Below are 20,029 nucleotides of genomic sequence, written 5' to 3'. Positions count from 1 at the left end.
ATCCATCCATCCATCCATCCATCCATCCATCCATCCATCCATCCATCCATCTTTAAAATTTTAAAATGGGAGAGACTAGGCATGCTTAAATGGTGATAAAAGGGTCCAAGAGGAAGAGGTAGAAGAGGAGAGAGGTCAGTTGGAGCTGGAGTTATAGAATCTTTCTGTATACACTGGAAACCAAGGGAATTCCTTAAACTAGACTTTAAACTGAAAACCAACGAGGTAGAATAGGGATGGACAAAAAAGAAACTCATTCCAAGAAAGATGGTATTTTGATATAAAGGAGTCAGGGTGACATGTAAAACCAAAAAGGAATGCTAGCTAATCAAAACAGAAATTGTTTGGTGGGAATATTTTTAAGGTGGAAAGAGTCGAGGCAGGGAAACTTGCTGAACAGGTGCTGAGTGGCATCAGGGGAGCAAAGAACCACTAGATCCTGTTGTAGGGCTCTCAGAGAGGGGTAGTTCCTATCCCAGCCCTGAAAGTTAAACCTGAAGCCTAGTGTGACAGTATGTCCTCTATGGGAAGAGGAAGAATGAGCTGGTGGTCTGAGGGGAAGAGATGAAAGTGGAAAGCTTAATGACACAGACCTTAACACACCAACTGTATTAAATGCAGCTAGGTTGTATTCAGTGAATAATAAGAAAATCTATAAATTATTTCTCCACTTCAGATTGAGTCCCAATATTTCATTTTTTAAAAAGATTTTATTTATGTATTTATTTGAGGGAGAGCAGGGGGAGAGGCAGAAGGAGAGAATCTCAAGCAGACTCTGTGTTGAGTGTGGGGCCCAACACGGGGCTCAATCTCATGACCCTGAGATCACGGCCTGAGCCAAACCAAGAGCTGGACGCTTAACCGACTGAGCCACGCAGGTACCCGCCCCCACCCAATATTTCATTTTTGTACCTAAACAACTAAGTGTTCAAAACCCATGGTATCCGACAAGAACTCCCTTTATTCCCTTGCCGAGGAGCTGTTGGCATGATTAACAGAACACACAGGTCTCTCTTGTGAGGAGGGACCTAGCTGACTTAGTCACATGGCATTTCTGATTAATTTGTATTTCTGTATTAAAACTCAGCAACTCTGATCCATGTTTGATTTTTGTTTATTTTTGCTGTTTCCCAGAGCCAAAGTCTGCCAAACGATCAGCTACACGTACCCATAAATACAGGAGTCACTAAGTGATTCTTTTCATTGGTGTCTTACCAGAACCTAGCCTAATGTCTAGTATGGAAAAGGCCCTCAACAAGTACTGATGGAGTGAATGAGCAAATACACGGACGGTTCCATGGAGAGAGGAGAAGGCGATCACCAAATCTCTCTATGCCGGCATGCTTAACATGCCAAGGATCCTTTGGCCATCTGTTGAAGGCCACAGACCCCTTCTCAAAACAGTGTTTTTGAATGCACAGTATGACAGAGGAAACCATAATCACATTGGAATACAGACACAAGAAACTATTTGCATTGAAATATAGTGAAATCAAAATAGAAAAAGAACGGTGACTTCATCACAAATATGGATCTGCGGGATGTACTGGGCTTGTCAAGTCACAGACATCTCTGTAGAAAGATCTGGCTGGGCTAGTTCCCTGGCAACACCACCACCTGACAGCATCCGCCGAGTTTCTGTTCTCAGTTTCTCAGGGAGGAATCCTCTAAACTCCTGTCCAGGAAGCCATGTTCTCAGGATGAAGAGGCAGAAAGAGGCCATGGGAGGTCCATGACTCCCTGTGTCATTTTTCACTTCAACCACTAGTTCCCTTGTTGTGTCCTCACCTTCAGTCCATCATCCCTGAATCCAGTCTTTCTAGTTAACCCTTTCAGTCCTCCCTCAAGATAAAGAAAGCATGGTTGCCTAGGTGAATCAGGTAGACGGCAGATTGGAGGGGGCTCCCTGTTTCTTGTACAGACTTGCAACCATATCACCCATGCTCCTACTTTGAGGGACACCTGGTGCCCCCAATTCCTGACCCTGTCTGGGAGCCAGAAGTGCAAATTAGCTTGTTTTGGGGTTTCTCACATTACTAGCTTAGGATTCAACTGGGACCGGGAATGCTACGTCAGTTACAACTAGAGTTCCTGCTGTCCATCTTCCAAAATTTGGTTGCTATTTTCTTCCTTCTCTTTTGAGTACATGCCTATTTTACTCCCTTACTTTTGTGTAGGGGGTTTAATGAGGAAGCAACGGTAAACATATTTAACCTGTCACATTTTACTGAAGTTGCCATGAAAAGTTTTACAAAGGAGAAAGAGTTTTAAAAATCAGACTCTGAAGTAAATTCCTCAAAAACTCATCTATTTGATAACTATGAATTTTCCATCAGAGATAATCAATATAATTATAACCACAACTTCATGAAGGCAGAAACCATTTCCACCTTCTTCATCATTGCATTATCTAGTACCAAGCATAGTAGAGATGGTCAATAAATATTTATTAAGTAAGTGAACTGAACGAATATGGATACGATAAAAAACTAGGATCTTTAGTTCTATAATTTCAGCACTTATGGAATTCACCTAGGACTGCTTTGGCAATATTACAAAAAGCAAACAATCAGAAACAGACACACCTGATGTGGAACTCGAGAATGATGTGTTTTACAACCACAAAGTCCTTCACTACAAAAATTTCACTGTAATTCTGTATCCTATACCCAATACTTTCTTAGATAAAAATGAGCTAGCATTCAAATTTACCTCGTTATCTTGCATAACCAGTAGTATAAAAATATAATTTTTATTACAACTGCTACGTAAGTAGTATTTAAATTAGAATAGTAGATGTACATTTTAAAATGTCATTAAATGCATCTGTAATAGTAAACAAGTACTAATCAATACTGAAAATGCAAAGTCCTCCATATTTAAAATCTGCACATTATCTATTACATTTTAGTTTGTATGAGCAAAAACAGCAAGGTTATTAAAGAAGTTGATCTAGTAGATCCTTGTCATTTTTGTCAAGTGAATTCAAAGGGACATCAGGACATGTACTACTTTGTAAATACAATGTAAACTCTATGTCCTTTGTTTTGTAATTCTAGATTGGTTACCAACTAAGGCATAATTCTCCTCAAGGGCCCAAAGGCTTATTTACATTTTTCAGTTATATTTTATAGGGAAAGTTAAATGCACAGTTTAGTTTTAAACTGGGGAGTGCTGATATAAACATCAAAGGTTTACTGCAATTCTAACAAGATGGTAATTTTAAGCTAAAAATCTTTACAGTCATTCATGTCAAGATGTTCCTCTAGGCAAACCTGCACAAAAATCCATAATCCATATGGTACTCTCCTGATAAATGCTTATTCTGTAACTCATTTTTTTATCATTGTTTACATTCCGTTGTTACTAACTTCAAATTAAAATGTAATACTCACTTCTTCAGCCACAAACTCCTTACTCAGACCAAAATCTGTCAGCACCACGTGGCCATTAGAATCAAGTAGAATGTTCTCAAGCTTAATGTCACGGTATATAATTCCCAACTGTAAAAACAAACAAACACACATTTTCAAATAACAATTTCCAAAAAATGAATTAGGAAAGTCTTTATCTACCTTAAAAACAAACCAAAAAAGGATTCTCCTGTTCAGGATGCTATAACGGCTCTTAGTCACTGGCTAGGGCCAGTGTGAATTTGTCCATCTCAGGTTCATCTGCTAGGCTCCCTGGACCTCTCCTCTGTGTAATGAAGATCCATTCCCGCTGGACCAGCTTCCATGGGGTCTCTCCGTTGACTACTGTCAACTCCGTTCTTCCTGTTCTATCTTCTGGATGTATTTAATCCTCACTGCCGATGATCTTCTTCTGATACGTTTAGTCAATTCATGTCTATCACTTCCTAAAGGATTCAGAGACCTTTCTGACTAACCAGATCCCACACTGGTCACGTCTTTGTTTTTATTCTTTCACTTACCTAAGAGTCCACTGTACTTACCTAAAAATAACTGGTATTTTCTAGGCATTTCCCGCTTGTCTCGATATAACCATACACTAACTCTGTTTTTCACTTTTCATGCATTTGTCTAGTAGTATCTTGTACAGTGTCAAATAGATAATTAATAAAGACTTGTTGAGTAATAGGCTCCTAAACAAAGAGGCTGAAGATCATAGGTTAATTTTAGTTGATCATTAGTTCTAAATAAATGAAATAGGTCAATTAGATATTTATATATCCTTCCATTTTGTTTTGCATGTAAGTTTTATAGTAAAACACTCCAGCTATTTCTTCAGCTAAATAAATCTATACAAATCACACAAGAAGTTCTTGATAGATGTGCACTGCACATTTCATGTTATGTCAGCCTGAATTAAATGTTTTTAAACTCAGAAACACTGCTTTCCACAACACTAACTATATGAAAAAGCAGATTTGTAATAACTTCCTCAAATTGAAACAACAAATTACACAAGGAAAAATGCAAGGCAATTTTCCTTCCAGAACTTCAGTGTTCTACAGGAAAGAAAGGATGGTATCTGCAATCTATTGAACAGAAATTTGACTTAAAGCCTCACAAGCATCTAACAACCAGTATGACCTTTTTTTTTTTTCCCCCAAAGAAACTCTTTGGAAGCAATTTTAGAAATAAATCATTTACTATCTGCTTTACCTCATCACTTCCAAGTAAACTTCCATTTTTGTCTCTTCCCAGGAAACTCAATGTTAGCAGCTGTATCAAGGTTAATGTTACGGGCTTAATATCTCTTATGTTGTATCTCTTTGTATTTATCTTTTTAGGGTAGTAAGATTAAGAGAAACTTAGCTGAGGTCTGATTTGCTGTATTACTTTCACTCCATATCAATTACACGTATATCCAGTATTCATCATGTTCTCTACTTCTGTGGTTCTGATTACCCTGTTTTAATAATAACAGATGTTCGTGGATTTTCCTTTAATAAAGAGAATTAGTGGAATTAAAGCTTTCACACAAAGAGTGAGTTTAGCTTACCTATTAGAATTTTGTATTTGTTTTGTTTTTACTCTGGTATTTATGGTGATTTCCACCACCACTTTTATATTATAAAAACTTACATCTAGTACCCCTAAGCATGAAACTCAAAGATATTTTCAGCCCATTCCTGGGCCCAATTTGGTTCATGTATGAAGATGTCCTAACTACTTTATATCCCACAGAGGTACTCAGGCAAAAGCTGGCCACCACATGACAACTCTACCCAAAGGAATGGGGTGTCTGTCCCCTCACCGCAGGGAGGCGTCAGCTCCCTTCCTGCTCCTTTGTTCTTTCTCTCCAAGCATTGCAGCCCTGCCTCCCCCTTGTTCTTATGCATTGGTCATCCACTCCTCTTAGGATTCCTACTCTGACTGTCAGCCCCTGCCTGACCAGTCTGCGCTCTGCTCTAGCTAGATATCCCCTGTTCCTGGTCCCTGCCTTCCGTGCTTGCATCTTCTCGCCATCTTTTCTCACAGACCCTCCTGTCCATTGCCTCCATCTTGTAATCCCAGTCTCCCTGCCCCTTAAAAAAGTCCTCCCTCTTCCTTGCCTTTTCCCTTCATCTCTCTCCACCCTTGTCTATGCCCCATAATCACCACTTTAATCTCTGTTCATCTCTAATCCAGTGCAGGTCTGAATTCATGATGATGAACAGTGGCTCGTATGTACTTGTCTCATCCTAATGTAGGGACTCAAGTCACGCTGGTCTCGTGGTCTCACATACTTTGATGAAAATTGCTCAAGTGCTTTCTGTTTCTAAGGAAATATATACACACCTAGTCTACACAGTGACTGCTTCTATAATAATGCTTCCTCATTAAGTTCAAAAAACTTTGTTCAAAATTTCTTGGATCAAGATTAACAGTGTATGAAATAATATATGTTTTTTAAAATTTCAAACTGATTTTAATAGAGTTCAAACAGCATCACAGACATGAATTCCACTTAAAAGTTTTTAGCAACTGAGTTCACGCAATAGGGAGGCTGTGGAGGAGGAGGGAGGGAGAGGGAGCGCAAGAGGGCCTCAGGGACACAGGCAAAGGCAAACCAGAGTGGGAGAGTGGGGTAGCTGGATACCATGGCAGGCACTTCTTTCAAATAACTCATATTCTCCGACCTAATCAGGAAATATACCCTGCAGACACACAGGCAGAGTCTGCAATGGAGTGAGTCACAATTAAGGAAATATATATTATGACTTGTGGTTTCATTTTAAAGCTTATCTTAAGAATGAAAAGCTTTTATTCTAATGATACTTTGTAATGAGCATTAAGATTTTTCATGAATAAAACCAAAGAACTGCTCGGGTTCTACCTTTTTAATCTGTATCACAGGAACTACAAAAAAAAAAAAAAAGTAGATTTTTAAAAAGGGGACTACAGAATTGAGAAAATTGGCAATAGTGTGTAAGTGTGCTTTTACAATCTCCACGAAGACAGTGACGTTTTAAAACATTAGCTCTTTTAGCTCCAGCATTACCTCAATTAACAGATTTTTCAAAAAAAGAACTCCCAACGATTGAGCATCTTACCTTGTGGAGATGTTCGAGGGCAAGCACGATCTCTCCAACATAGATCCGCACCTCGTGCTCTGTGAAACGCTCTCTTTGAGAAAGATGAGTAAAAAGTTCTCCACCATTTATATAATCTAAAAATGAAATATATTTTTTTCTTTCTTTGACTCGTATTCATAAACTTAAGGTAGTTTTCCCTCTTAATCATTTTGGATTAACCAGAAGGCACTGATTTTAATATACTATTTTTGCACAATTCTTTGTGTATAGTATACAGTTTCCTCTGGAACATATTACTAAATTTACATAGTAATACAGTTGCCTAAGATAATGACTATCCTACCCTGCAATCAAATGGATTTGCATAGATTATTGCCATTAAAGCTATTACATGACATCTGCATGTATTTAAATACATTCTCCCAAATGCAGTGTATTAGAAACCTCTGCTGTCACTGTATAATACTTAACCTGCTATGAAGTAGCAAAACATCAGCCACTGCAATAACTAAGATAAAAAATGAACAGAACAAACCAAAACACAAACAAAAATCCCAGCCTTTCCTTTGTAATAGCTGCCAGTTGCTATTTCTAAGCAGGTTCTCCATTTTCTAGAATTTTCTATGCACCCTTTCAAAAAATGTATATTAGGTAGCAGGTACCATTATTGATCCACGCAGCCCAAAAGAAAAAGTGGCATAATGTGGCTGAGTCAAACACCTGAAACTGAAATATTCCTATTTCCCTCTCAATTTGCCCTATTTATCCCCAGAGGAATAATGAAATGAGAGACAAAACAGGCTACAGTGAGGAGTGCCTGGTAGCTCAGTTGGTTGGGCATCGATCGGACTCTTGGTTTCGGCTCAGGTCGTGATTTTGGGGTTGTGGGATCAAGCCCCACGTCAGGTTCCATGCTCAGTGGGGAATCTGCTTGAGATTTTCTCTCTCCCTCTCCCTCTTCTCCTCCCCCCACTCGTGCACACACACACTCTCTCTCTCTCTCAAATAAATAAATCTTTAAAAAAAAAAAAAACAACCAGGCTACATTGAGACATACATAGGGAGCTCAATAATAATAAAAGCAATAACATAATTGTGTTCATAATTAGCTCTAATAAGACATTTATTGATAAACTGATCGTAGTTTCATTAGAAACTAACCACTGCGACCTTAACACACAGTGTAGACCCTGAAAACAGTCACAGATGTAGTTTAAAGCTTTCCTCCTAAAAACTTGAAAAGCATGTATCCCGAGTATATTCGTTTGTCAAGTTCAGCACAGTTTGAAAAAAGAACAAAGCAGAATCTTCATAAACTTGCAAATTTGTTTCATCTTGTCTGTTTAACTTTAAATTCCAAAAAGCAGATGCAACAGAATGAAAGAGCTCTAATAGCTGGTTGCTTTGCAATGTATTTTACGAAGCGTTTACCAGTAAAAAGCATTGCCTCCTCTACGGCTTCTGTATTTTGCTAAGAGGTTTTAATTATATCTTAACACAAAGCTAATTATTAAAAAGGTGTAAAGGAACACAGCATTCCTGCCAACTAACAATGAATTTTTTCTACCTTTAAGTAGTTATTTGCTTAAATCTAATGCTGATGTTTATGCATAAATGGTTTCCACAGTTAGTCATGACACAGAAATAAACACCCACAGGTCAGCTGACCAACTGACAAACTCCTACCCATCCTTGTATGTCCTATGCAATTTTCTCATCTTCAATAATCACTCCAGCAGAGTTGATCACTTCCTTTTTTGTTAGCCACTGTACTTATTAAAGACTTCTACCACTGCAATTATCTTGCTGTATTGAAAATGTTTATTTGCACAGTTGCTTTCTCTGCTACACCCTGAACTTTTTAAAGTCCAAATCAATATATTCACCTCTACAAACAAAGTACGCACATACAGTAAGCACTCAATAGATATATTATTAATTAAACACAAATTCTTTACAGTGACTGAAAAAAATCACCCTGAAACTCAAAGGCAAGTGTGTCATAAAAAGAATCCCATGTACTCTTCTCTTAGTCCACAGGACCTGGCCTTAGTAACTCACAGACCTGGATTAGACAATGGTTTCACTGTGTCCTGCCTTGAGCAAATGAAGTCTCTCTCAGCTGCAGTTTTTTTGTCCACACAATGGGAATAGTAACTACTATGGATTGTTGTTGCCTGGAACTCAGACAGTGTTTTATTTTTCATTTATTGGGAAGACAAAAAAGTAACTAAAAATCTAAAAAAAAAACCCAAAAAACCTAAAACATCAAGTAACCTACTTCCTACTTTTGGAAGAGACCAAGAGCCAAAGATGAAGACCTGACTTTCATACAATAAACATGTTTTATTCGTAGGTATGTGGTTGCATACTTCACAAGGTCAACAGCCAACTCTATCCAGCAGTCAGGTGTTCACAGCTGTAAAGCAGATACAGAAGCTGCCAAGTGGTATACCTGGCGTGTCTCTACGGGGCAGGTACTCTAGATCAGTGGCTGGGATACCTTATTCTATAAGGTAAGCATTTGGTACTCTCAGTCATTATAATTTTAGTTTTTCTGTTCAGTGTGTAGTGGTGTCTCATTATGGTTTTAACTTGCATTTTCCTGAATAATAATGATATTTAGTATCTTTCCATGGCTTATTAGACATTTTAATATCTTCTTTAGTGAAGGGTCTGTAAGTTTTTTTTGCCTCTTTTGATTTTCTTTCTTATGTAAAATATAATTCACATACAATGAAATTCACCCATCTGAAGCATAAAAATCAATGGTTTCTAGTATATTCAGAGTTATGCAACTATCACCACATTGAATTTTAAAACATTTTCACCACTCCATCCTCCCAGAAATCCTAATTTATTTGTTTTTTCTTTAGCTACTTGTGCTTTTTATATCATATTTAAGAAACCATTGCCAAAACCAAGGTCACAAAGATTTACCCGTCTTCCTCTAAGAAAGTTATAGTTTTAGCTCTCACTTTTCATCTTTGATCCATTTTGAATTAATTCTGTATATGATGTGAGGTATGGGTCCAATTGCAATTGCATACAAGTCCATATGAAATTGGCTATCTAGTTGTCCCAGTACCATGAATTAAAAAGACTATTCCTTCCTCATTGGCACCCTCGTTGAAAGATCAACTGACTGTAAATGGACTGTGAGGGTTTATTTCTGACACTCAGTTCCATTCTATTATTTATATGTCCATCTTTATTCCAGCGCCACACTTTGATTACTGTAGCTTTGTAGTTTAAAATTGGCAAGTGCTGAGTCTTACCAAACTTAATTCTTCCTTTTCAAAATTGTTATATAGCTATTCTAAGGTTTCTTGACCTCCCTATGAATTTTAGGATCACTTTGTCGATTTCTACAAAGAAATAAGCTAGAATTTTGAGAGAGGTTGTGTTGAATCTGTGGATCAGTTTGGGGAGTATTGCCATCTTAATAATATTATGTCTTTCAACCCATAAACATGGGATCTTTTTATTTCTTTAGGTCTCTCACTTCCTTCAACAACATTTTGTAGTTTTCAGAGTGTCAGGTTTACACTTCTTTAATGCTAAATTTATTCCTAAGTGTTTTTATTATAATGTAAATGGATTGTTTTTTAAAATTCATTTTCAGATTTTTCAGTGCAGGTGTACAGAATTTGTATGTTGGTCATACAAATGACCTCAGTTGCCTCCTGCAACTGTGAACTTGTTCATTTGTTTGAATAGCTTTTTAGTGGATTCCTTGGGATTTTCTATTTACAAGGTCACATCAAATGCAGTTACCTCCTGCAACTGTGATGAACTTGTTCATTTGTTTGAATAGCCTTTTAGTGGATTCCTTAGGATTTTCTATCATGTCATCTGTAAACACAGGTTTTTTTCTTCCTTTCTAGTGTGAAGATCTTTTATGTTCTTTTCTTGCCTACAATGTTGAATAAAGGGGTGAAAGTGGATATTCTTGCCTCAGTTTCTGATTTTAGGGGGGAAAAAGGCTCTTGATTTTTAGGCTTCTGATTTTCAGGAAGTTCACTATTCCTACTTTTTGGAGTGTTTTTATCATGGAGTGTTTAATTTTGTCAAATGCTTCTTCTATGTCCACCAAGATGATAATATGGTTTCTGTCCCTTATTCATGACTGATAAGGTATATTAATTGATTTTCACTTGCCCTTGGATTCCTGGGATAAATCCCACTTGGCCACGGTATATGATCTTTTTAATTTGTTGCTAGATTCAGTTTGAGAGTATGTTGTTGAGGATTTTTGTGTTTTTATTCATAAGAGATATTGGTCTATAGTTTTCTTGTTTTATCTTGATATTTTTGTCTGGTTTTGATATTGGGATAATACTGGCCTCATAAAATTAGTTGGGAAGTGTTTCTTCCTCTTCTATATTTTGGACATTTATGAAGACTGGTATTAATTCCTCTTTAAATGTTTGGTAGTGGATGCCTGGGTGGCTCAGCTGTTTAAGCGTCTGCCTTCAGCTCAGGTCATGATCCCAGCATCCTGGGATCGAGCCCCGCATCAGGCTCCCTGCTCAGCGGGGCGTCTTCTTCTCCCTCTACCCTTCCCATGCTCACGATCTCTCTCTCTCTCAAATAAAAAAAAAAAATACTTAAAAAAATGTTTAGTAGCATCATTACGGAAGCCATCCGGGTCTGGGCTTTTCATTGTGGTTAGTTTATTACTACTATTCCTCCCCCTCCTCCTCCTTCAATCTCCTTACTTGTTAAAGATCTATTCGGATGTTGTATTTCCTCCAGTCGATTCTAATAGTTTGTGCCTTTCTAGGAATTTATTTCATCTAACTTACCTAATTTTTGGCATATTTGTTCATGGTTTTCTCTTATGACCTTTTTAAATTCTGTTATCAGAATTAATGTCCCTTCTTCTATTCCTAATTTTACTAATTTGAGTCTTATTCCATTTTCCTTCATCAGTCTAACTAAAGGTTTGTCGATTTTGTTTATCTTTTCAATGAATTATCTTTTGGTTTCATTCATTTTATTGTTGGCACATTCTCTATTTGATTAATTTCTGGTCTAATCTTTATTATTTTCCTTGTATCTGCTTCCTTTGGGGTTAGTTTGCTCTTCTTCTTCCACTGCGTTAAGGTGGAAGATTAAGTTACTGGTTTGAGTTCTTTTCAACATTTTTTTCTTCTTACAAAGAAATACATTTTTTTTCTTTTTAAATTTAGACAATTCAGCTATACATTTCCCACTAAGCACTGCTTTAGTTGTATCTCATAGGATTTGATATGTAGTGTATTCATTTTCTCTCATCTCAAAGTATTTTCTGATTTCTCTTTGACACATTGGTTATATAAGAGTATGTTGTTAAATTTCACAGTTGTGGTTATCCCAAATTTCTGTTACTGATTTTGAATTTCATTACATTGTGGTCAGAGAACATACTTTGTATGATTTTAATCTTTTTTAACTTATTGAGGTGTTTTGTTTTTTTTTTTTGAACAGCCTAGGTCTATCCTAAAGAATGTTCCTTGTGCACTTGAGAAAAATATGTATTCAGCTGTGTTGTTTGGAGAGAGTTCTACAGATGTCTGTTATATCTAGGTGGTTTATCTTCTGTTTCCTTGCTGCTCTTTTGCCTAATCTTGTACATTATTGAAGTGGAGTATTATTGTTGACTTGTCTATTTCTCCCTTCATTTCTGTCAGTTTTCCTTCATGTATTTTGGGTCTATGTTGTTAAGCACACATTTGTTTATAACTGTTATGTCTTTCTGATGAATTGGTCCTTTTATCATTATGAGGTGTCCCCTTTTAATCTCTGGTAACATTTTTTAAGTCTATTTGTCTGATATTAGTAAGCCACTCCTGCTTTCTTATGGTTGCTATTTGTGTGATTTATCTTTTTCCGTCTTTCTTCTTTAATCTATTTGGTCTTTGAATCTACACTGTATCTCCTATAAACAGCGTAACACTGAATCTTTTTCCCCCATCTGACAATCTCTACCTTTTGATTATATGGTCTAGTCTATTTACATTTAATGTTATTATTGGTATAGTTGGATTTCTGCCTGCTGTTTTACTTTTTTGTTTTCTATATATTTTATATAGTTTTTTTCTCTATTCCTCCTTTACTACTTTCTGTTTCACTAAGTGAATATTTTCTAGTGTGATATTTTAATTCCTTCAATGAATTTCACTTTTTTTTTTTAGTTATTGGTGGTTGCTCTATGGCTTACTAACATTAACAACAAAAACAGCTTCAGATTTATATCAATTTAATTTCAGTGATATATATTATATACATATATATGTGTGTGTATATATATATATATATATATTACTCCTATACAGCTCATTCTCTCTCCTTTTTATGCTATTATTGTTATATACATACAATAATATGTGTTATACAATTGTTATACAACTACATGTTACAAAGCCATCAATATATATTATTATTTTATATATTTTATGTCTTTCAAAGAAGCTGAGAGGAGAACAAGTATATATTGACAATTAGCATATTAGCCTTCTTATTTATATTTTTGGTTCTCTTCCTTTTTTTTTCTTGTGGACTCAAGTTATCTGATTCCAACTCCCTACCCCCACCAGAGGCTTGTTTTATTATTATTTTTCTTTATTTATTAAATAACTTGGGTATTTTTGTATGGTTTGTTTTATCTGTAAGAAATCTCTGATGCTGCTCCTTAGAGGGCACAACCTTCGGCATTCACACAGTGGTTTGGCAGGGCTCTTTTTTACTCTCTTTTCCTGACCTGGTAAGCTGTCTACCTCTGTTGGTATTACACCCAGTTGTTAGGCTCCCCTAATTGCTGGCTGATTGAGCTATTATTTTCAATAATGCCCTGGGGCATAAAGTACTCCACAGTCTGAGTCAATAAATTCAGGCTCCTTTGTAGGGTTAGTTTTTGAGGCCAGTGTTTGAGATTTGTTCTGACCCCAAGAGTGTTCTTCATAATTGACTATTTCCCTCGTACTCTCCAGTACTCCAACAGTTTACTTCGTTGCTCTAATGGAGCTACCAAGCCTCCTCTTAATTGCTTACCACCAAAATCTCCATTTTTCTCCCTCAAAAACATCCTTAGGCTTGAACTTCCCACATACTTTGCTTCAAATAAAGTCAGTTCTTTTGGTAAGAACTTCAGAGCTCTGTGCTTATGAACTACACCTCTCCCTCTAGGGAAATCTCTGATCCACTGCTCTGGAGCTGGGGGTGAAGACAGTGGCCCACTTCTCTCAGAGTGACACCCCTGCTTTACTAACAAGGTGCTGCATGAAGGCACTAGTCTCTGGCCTTCTCAGCTTGCCTCTACCAGCACAGAATCTTCACCCTGTAAATGAGGTGGGGTAAGGGCATCAGAACTCTGTATTCTCAACCTTCCAAGCCTGGAATAAAACTTCTGCCCTATGAGTGGGGGCCGGGTGGAGGAAGGGAGCTCCCAACCTCTCAGCCACATTTGCCAGGAATTTAGCCTCTGTAACACAGAGCTGGGTGAATGAGAAATACCAGTGTCCTGCAACCTCCTGATGAGATACTATATTCTTAACTGGGAGGTGAGGGGAGAGAAGGCCCCAACTTCTTGGCCACACCCACCCAAATAGGAGCTTTTGTCATACAGCGTCAGGGAGGGCAGAAGGTCAAGGCCCAAGAGCCACCCACTTTTTCTGTTTTTACTGACATTTAGATTTTCTTGAATAAATGTTTCTTCAATTGCTGAATGCCCACCCACAGGCCAACCTCCAGAGATTTAAAAAAATTTTTTTTATTTTAAATAACTTTTACTAGTTATGTTTGTTTCCCTGGAATGCAGGTCCATGTAGCTCCTCACTTGCCATTGAATCATCTCAGGTGGTTCCCTTCTTGGCAGGGTGCCTCTCCTCCACCAATTTGCAGCCATTCTGTTAGCCCATTAATTCATCCTAATATTAATGATTTTCATTTTGATCATCTGATTAAGGCGGTGTCTCCTTAGCTTCTCTACCATGAAGTTATCTATTTCACCTTTGTAATTAGCAAGTAATTTTGGAGAGGTACTTTGAAACCATGTAACTATTCCAACCTACATCATTTTATTTATTTATTTATATCTGAAGGGACTCATGGGTTTATTTTATTCAATGGGTTAAAATTCACTATCATCATTTAGTTCTGATTCTGGGAGTGTGATTCTTACTCTTACGGCATAGCTCTTCTGGAATTTTCATGAAAGTCTTCTGAGTTTACCAAGTCCCTGTACCTTGGGAGAAATTTAACTCTAAACTGTCTCCCCTGAGGTTGGAGCTGCTGGAATCTTTATTCAGCTTTCAGCCTTCCAGCTCTTGTCTGGGCCACTGAAGTTCTCGCCCCCTGCAATCAATGCTAGGAAGTCGGTCCACACACACAGGTTTCTGAACCACCTCACCCGTGTTCCCTTCCTGGCAGGGTGCCTCTCCTCCACCAATTTGCAGCCATTCTGTTAGCCCTAAACTCCAACTTCTGACTCTTTGGCCTTGTAAGACTGCATCTTCTGAACTACATTTTGACCTCTTATTTTACACATCCTTGGAAAGAAATATTTTTCGGTATTTAAGAACACAGGTCTTGAGTGTCAGAAAATCCAAAAATCCTAGCTATACCGGGAATCATCGATTATGTGACTTTGAGCAAGTTGCTTAATCTCTGAATCTAAAACCATATTTATAAAAGGTGAACAATATATTTTCCTACAGTTTGTTCATTTCATTCAACAGACTTTGAGACCTTATTATGTATCAATCACTTTTCTAGATACTGCACATATATACTGAACTAAACAGATAATAATCTCCATCCTAATGAAGGCTGCATTCCAGTGGGAAGAGAGAAACATAAGTAAATTAGATACCATGAATATTTTGGAAGATGATGGTTACTATGGAAAAAGTAGCACAGATAAAGGTAGAAAGGAAATGCCAGGATAGAGATGAGGACTGTATTTTAATAAGAGTGGTCAGTGGTCTTAAATTCTTTTGAGCAAAGAATTTAAGAAAATGGAGACATGAACTAAGCAGATATTTGGGGAAAGACTGTTCCTGGCATAAGTAACAAGTGCAAAGACCCTCAGGCAGGAGAGGGCCTGGTGTATCTAAGGATCAGGAAAGAAGCTAACATGGCTAGACCACAGTGAATGAGGAAAAAGTAGGAGAAGGGACATGGTCACAGAAGTAACTGAGCTAGGGGGGTGGGGTAGCTCGTGCAAGGTCTTGCAGACCATTACTGGGCTGCTCTGTATGTTATGCACTGCACAACGTATTGTGATCTAAGTGAACTGTGGCCTCTGGAGCTGAGCTGGCCATTGGAAGGATCTCATCTTTTCCTCTGAATGAAACAGGAAGCTTTTAAAGGATTCTGAGTAGAATAGTGGCATGATAAGACTTGCAATTTCCTAGGATCAATGGCTCTGGCTTCTGTTCTGAGAAGAGCAAAGGTGGAAATAAGGAGACCACCTGCGAAAGAGGAAGGTGAGTGCGGATGGTGGCTAGGAGGAAGATGACAGCGGTGGTGGGGGTACGGATCCAGCCCCACCTGAGCACCTGAAGAGATGGAGTTGGTGTTACCTGGAGATGGGGAAGGTTGCTGGAAGAATAGGTTTGGAGAGGATGATCCAAAGTTCGTTTCTGGACATGAGGCATGCACCGTGTCTGACAAATAGTAAAAGCTCAATAAAGGGTAGTTACCATTATCATGATCATTACCCTCAATTATATCTCCTGATATTGTTAAGAGGTACAAAAGAGCCCTTCTGGAACCCTTTGAGGGAGAGGAATTCTTATGACGGATTTAGAGCATGAAGAGGAGGTTTCCTGAACCACCCTGAAAGCACTTCACATACATCCCTTGAAATTATCCACAATTGTTTTCAAGCATATGTAAGAATCTGTGCATTCTCTTGAGAAGAGAGGGTCCACAGCTTTTATCAGATTCTCCAGGAAGTTGTAAGCCAAAAAAAATAACAAAAAATCAAAGTTTAAGGAACATCACCCCTAAAAACAGCATTAAAATTGGAAAGGAAAAGTTCCTCTCAAGTCTATTTACGAACAAAGCAGTGAGTGCCGGCTGCTGGCACGTGGGCAACAGCAGAGAGTAGCGGCCTACAGCCCGCGAGCACCGTCAACCTGATGGTTACAGGTTACAGCACGCACACCCACTTCTGGCTTCCCCACGGCACCGAGCTCACATCCCACCACTTCTCCCCTGGCCTGTCTTCACTCTCCTGGGGCTTATTTGCGTTTAGACTTGGACTGGTGAGGTTCAGAGCTTTAAAAAGTGAAATGGAGCAAGGGGTTTTCATTTTCAACAAGATGTCTGACTCCTGAAGATGTGCTGGGACCGCATTTCTGGTGTCTTAACACCTGTGTGTTTATCAAGAGCTCTAGCAAATCTATTAGGATAAGGCTGGGGCTGGTGTGCCTAAGGAAAAACAACTTAGCCAGGCAGTGAGACAACAATAAAACAAAATTTAGAAAAGGCCATAGGGCTATTGCTAAATATGAGTTGAATTATAAAATTTGTACTCTTTTGAACGAGAACACCAGACTCAGGAATGCAGGCACATTCTGGGACAGTTAGTAATGGCATAGATGTGGTCGGTGACATTGTGAAAACCCAGATCCTTAGAGACATCTGAAAGGAAGAGTCTTCTCAGCTTTATAATTCAAGGAACCCCATCCCCACCCCATCCCTTTCCTATTGAGCAATAAATTACATTTCTTCACCTAAAAGACTTACTAAAAAGCTCACACTGAATAAAGCCCCTGCATGCGGACTATTACTAGAATTATTTCAGGTCCACCTGCTTGGTGGGCTCTTGGTCCATGCCAACTTGTCTACCCTGAGTAATAACTTTTCTGTATAAATTATGGATTCATTAGATTTCTAGAAATTAGATTTCTTAAGGTTCTGCCAATTTCTTTGCAAACATGAAGTCTGGCTTTTTGTTTTTGTTTTTTTTAAGCCAATGCGAACTGTTTTTAGTCTCTTTATGACAGGGAAACTGTCAGAAACAGCACGAGAATGTTCTGTTTTTTACTGATATTCCCGAGTCTTTTTTGCCTCTCTGGACATATGACAAAAATGGACCACGTGGCCCTGACTCAGTGAACATTCCTGGCTCCTGCTGTTTGTACGGACGCAGCATCTCAACAACCCATAAGTCAGGAAGCAGGAAAGGACTACTGACAGGTAGCAATTCAGTGACATAAAACAGGGTTTTGGCTGTTCTCCTTTAAAATTTGTATCTTAACACAGCCCGCTACTTTTGAGACCAGACAAAGAAGTAATAACAACCAGAGATGCTGGATACCTTCTAAGTGCCTGTTCCACTTAGATATGGCAATGAATATGACCCTCATAAACAGTGCTCTTAGATACTATTCTAATAGTATAATCCCCAGAGAAAACAGGTACTCTCTAGAGAATAGTGAAGCTAAACAAATTATCCAGAGTTGCATATCCTGTGAGTGGGAGAACAGGGATTATGAACATGGGCAGTCTGACTCCAAAGAGTGATTTTTTTATGCCATATTAGAATTGCCCTTTACCCCTTCCAAATATGGTTTTACTATCACTTACTAGGAGCGGCCTCATCATGCCGTTGGTCTTGCCAATTACTGTCCAAAAAACTGCGTTAAGATCAACTGCTCTGTCCTTCAAATATGTAAATGGCTTAGAGCCAATAATTCTATATATTTGGTCATATAATTTTGCTAGCTTACAGTTTTCACAATTAAGTTTTGGAGGGCTCATCTGAATGTCACAATACCCAGAAGCAGACATTCTAGGGTGGCTATACTGAGGGTTTTTTTGTTTTTTTTTTTAAAGATTTTATTTATTTGAGAGAGAGAGAGAATGAGCAGGGGAAGGGGCAGAGGGAGAAACAGACTCCCTGCTGAGCAAGGAGGCTGACTTAGGGCTTGATTCCCAGGACCCTGATATCATAACCTGAGCCTAAGGCAGATGGTTAACCCACTGAACCACCCAGGCACCCCTGAGATGTTTTTGGTTTTTTTTAATAGGCACAGTAAACAATGAGTTTCAATCTTTTTTGAGAATGTGCCAAGCTAAAATTATCACTGACACATTTATGGCACATAATTTAAGAGAGTTAATTTATTATCTTGTAGGAATGGACTGTGGGCTGTTTTCTTTAAAAAAGGGGAGGGGTACTTGGCCTTGCCTACAGGAATACCCCCAACCTTGTGGAAGACGCCTTAATTTTTCCTAAGAGGTCATCACCTTAGTCCGCCTGCCTGTTAAAGCAGAGGAATCTGAATTTGGCAACACAGAAGAGCTACTGTCTAGGTTCTTGCCAGAGATTAGAACCTCAAATTGTCTGCAGTCCAAATCTCATCAAATATTCAGTTGTGAGAAATAATACATACAAAGGCCATACATGTAATCGATACATCTTTCTGGATATACTATAATGGCTTTGGACAAAGTCAGAGCAGAAGAGAGCTACAAACTTGAATAACACCATTTTGGAGTTATACTCTGATCTTGTTCCACAGGCTTACATTATATGGAACAGTGAAATGAAATTTGGCATCATCTTTAGTCAAGGAAGACTGGTAAGAACTGTCATTACATCTGGGCCCGATTTAAAAAGTTTTCCTAGGTCATAATGCCTTACCTGTGGGTTTTATCTATTTATTTTGAAACTTACCTTGATATAATTTCAAACTTACAAAAATATTTGCAAGAACAGTACAAGGAATCCTCACATAACCATTATGCAAATTCACCAATTGTTTACACTTGCTTCATTTGCTTTAGTATTCTCTCTCTCTCTAGTTTTTATATATGTTCATACTCTTCCTGAGAATACGTTGGAGACATCATGCTCCTACCCCTAAATCCTTCAGTGTGCATCTCCTAAGGGGGGTGGGGGGAATACCTTTTCATAGAACCATAGCACAATTATCAAGATCAGAAACTTTATGATAAAAACACCATTATCTAGGGGTGCCTGGCTGGCTCAGTCGGTAAAACATGTGACTCTTTATCTCAGGGTTGTGAGTTTGAGCCCGACGTTGGGTGTGGAGATTACTTAAAAATAAAATCTTAAGGGGTGCCTGGGTGGCTCAGTCATTAAGCATCTGCTTAAGCGTCAGGTCATGATCCCAGGGTCCTGGGATCGAGCCCCGCCTTGGGTTCCCTGATTCTCCCTCTCCTACTCCCCCTGCTTGTGTTCCCTCTCTCGCTGTGTCTCTCTCTGTCAAATAAATAAGTAAAATCTTTAAAAAATAAATAAATAAAATCTTAAAAAAAAACCCCACTATTATCTAACGCACACTCTATTCAAATTTTGTCATTTGTCCCACTAATGTTCTCTCTAGCTACTTTTGTTTCCAGTCCAGGATCTAGTTTATGATCACACAATGCACTGGAGATATAGGTCTTTAGTCTGGACCTTTAGTCTTTCTTACTTGATCTTGACATCTATGAAGAGGATAGTTCAGTTACCTTGTGAACTTCAAACCCTCAATTTCATTTTTTTTCCTGATGTTTTCTCATGATTAGATGCAGGTTATGCAT

General features: G+C 38.2%; 1 protein-coding gene across 1 annotated transcript in view; it reads right to left on the bottom strand.

The window, feature by feature from the left end:
- RPS6KA5 (ribosomal protein S6 kinase A5) overlaps window positions 1-20,029 on the bottom strand; it is a 178,529-nt gene that overhangs the window by 68,613 nt on the left and 89,887 nt on the right. Inside the window, exons 4-5 of the mRNA XM_034992596.1 lie at window positions 6,503-6,618; window positions 3,396-3,503 (exon numbers count right to left, since the gene is read on the bottom strand). Coding sequence (XP_034848487.1) covers window positions 3,396-3,503; window positions 6,503-6,618 — 224 coding nt within the window. The remainder of the gene's footprint in view (window positions 1-3,395; window positions 3,504-6,502; window positions 6,619-20,029) is intronic.

Source organism: Mirounga leonina, unplaced genomic scaffold (genome assembly GCF_011800145.1).
Source record: "Mirounga leonina isolate KUSES-001 unplaced genomic scaffold, KU_Mleo_1.0 Mir_82, whole genome shotgun sequence".
Classification (NCBI taxonomy): Eukaryota; Metazoa; Chordata; class Mammalia; order Carnivora; family Phocidae; genus Mirounga; species Mirounga leonina.
The sequence above is the reverse complement of the archived record's forward strand: the minus strand, read 5'-3'. Positions and strand labels throughout refer to the sequence as shown.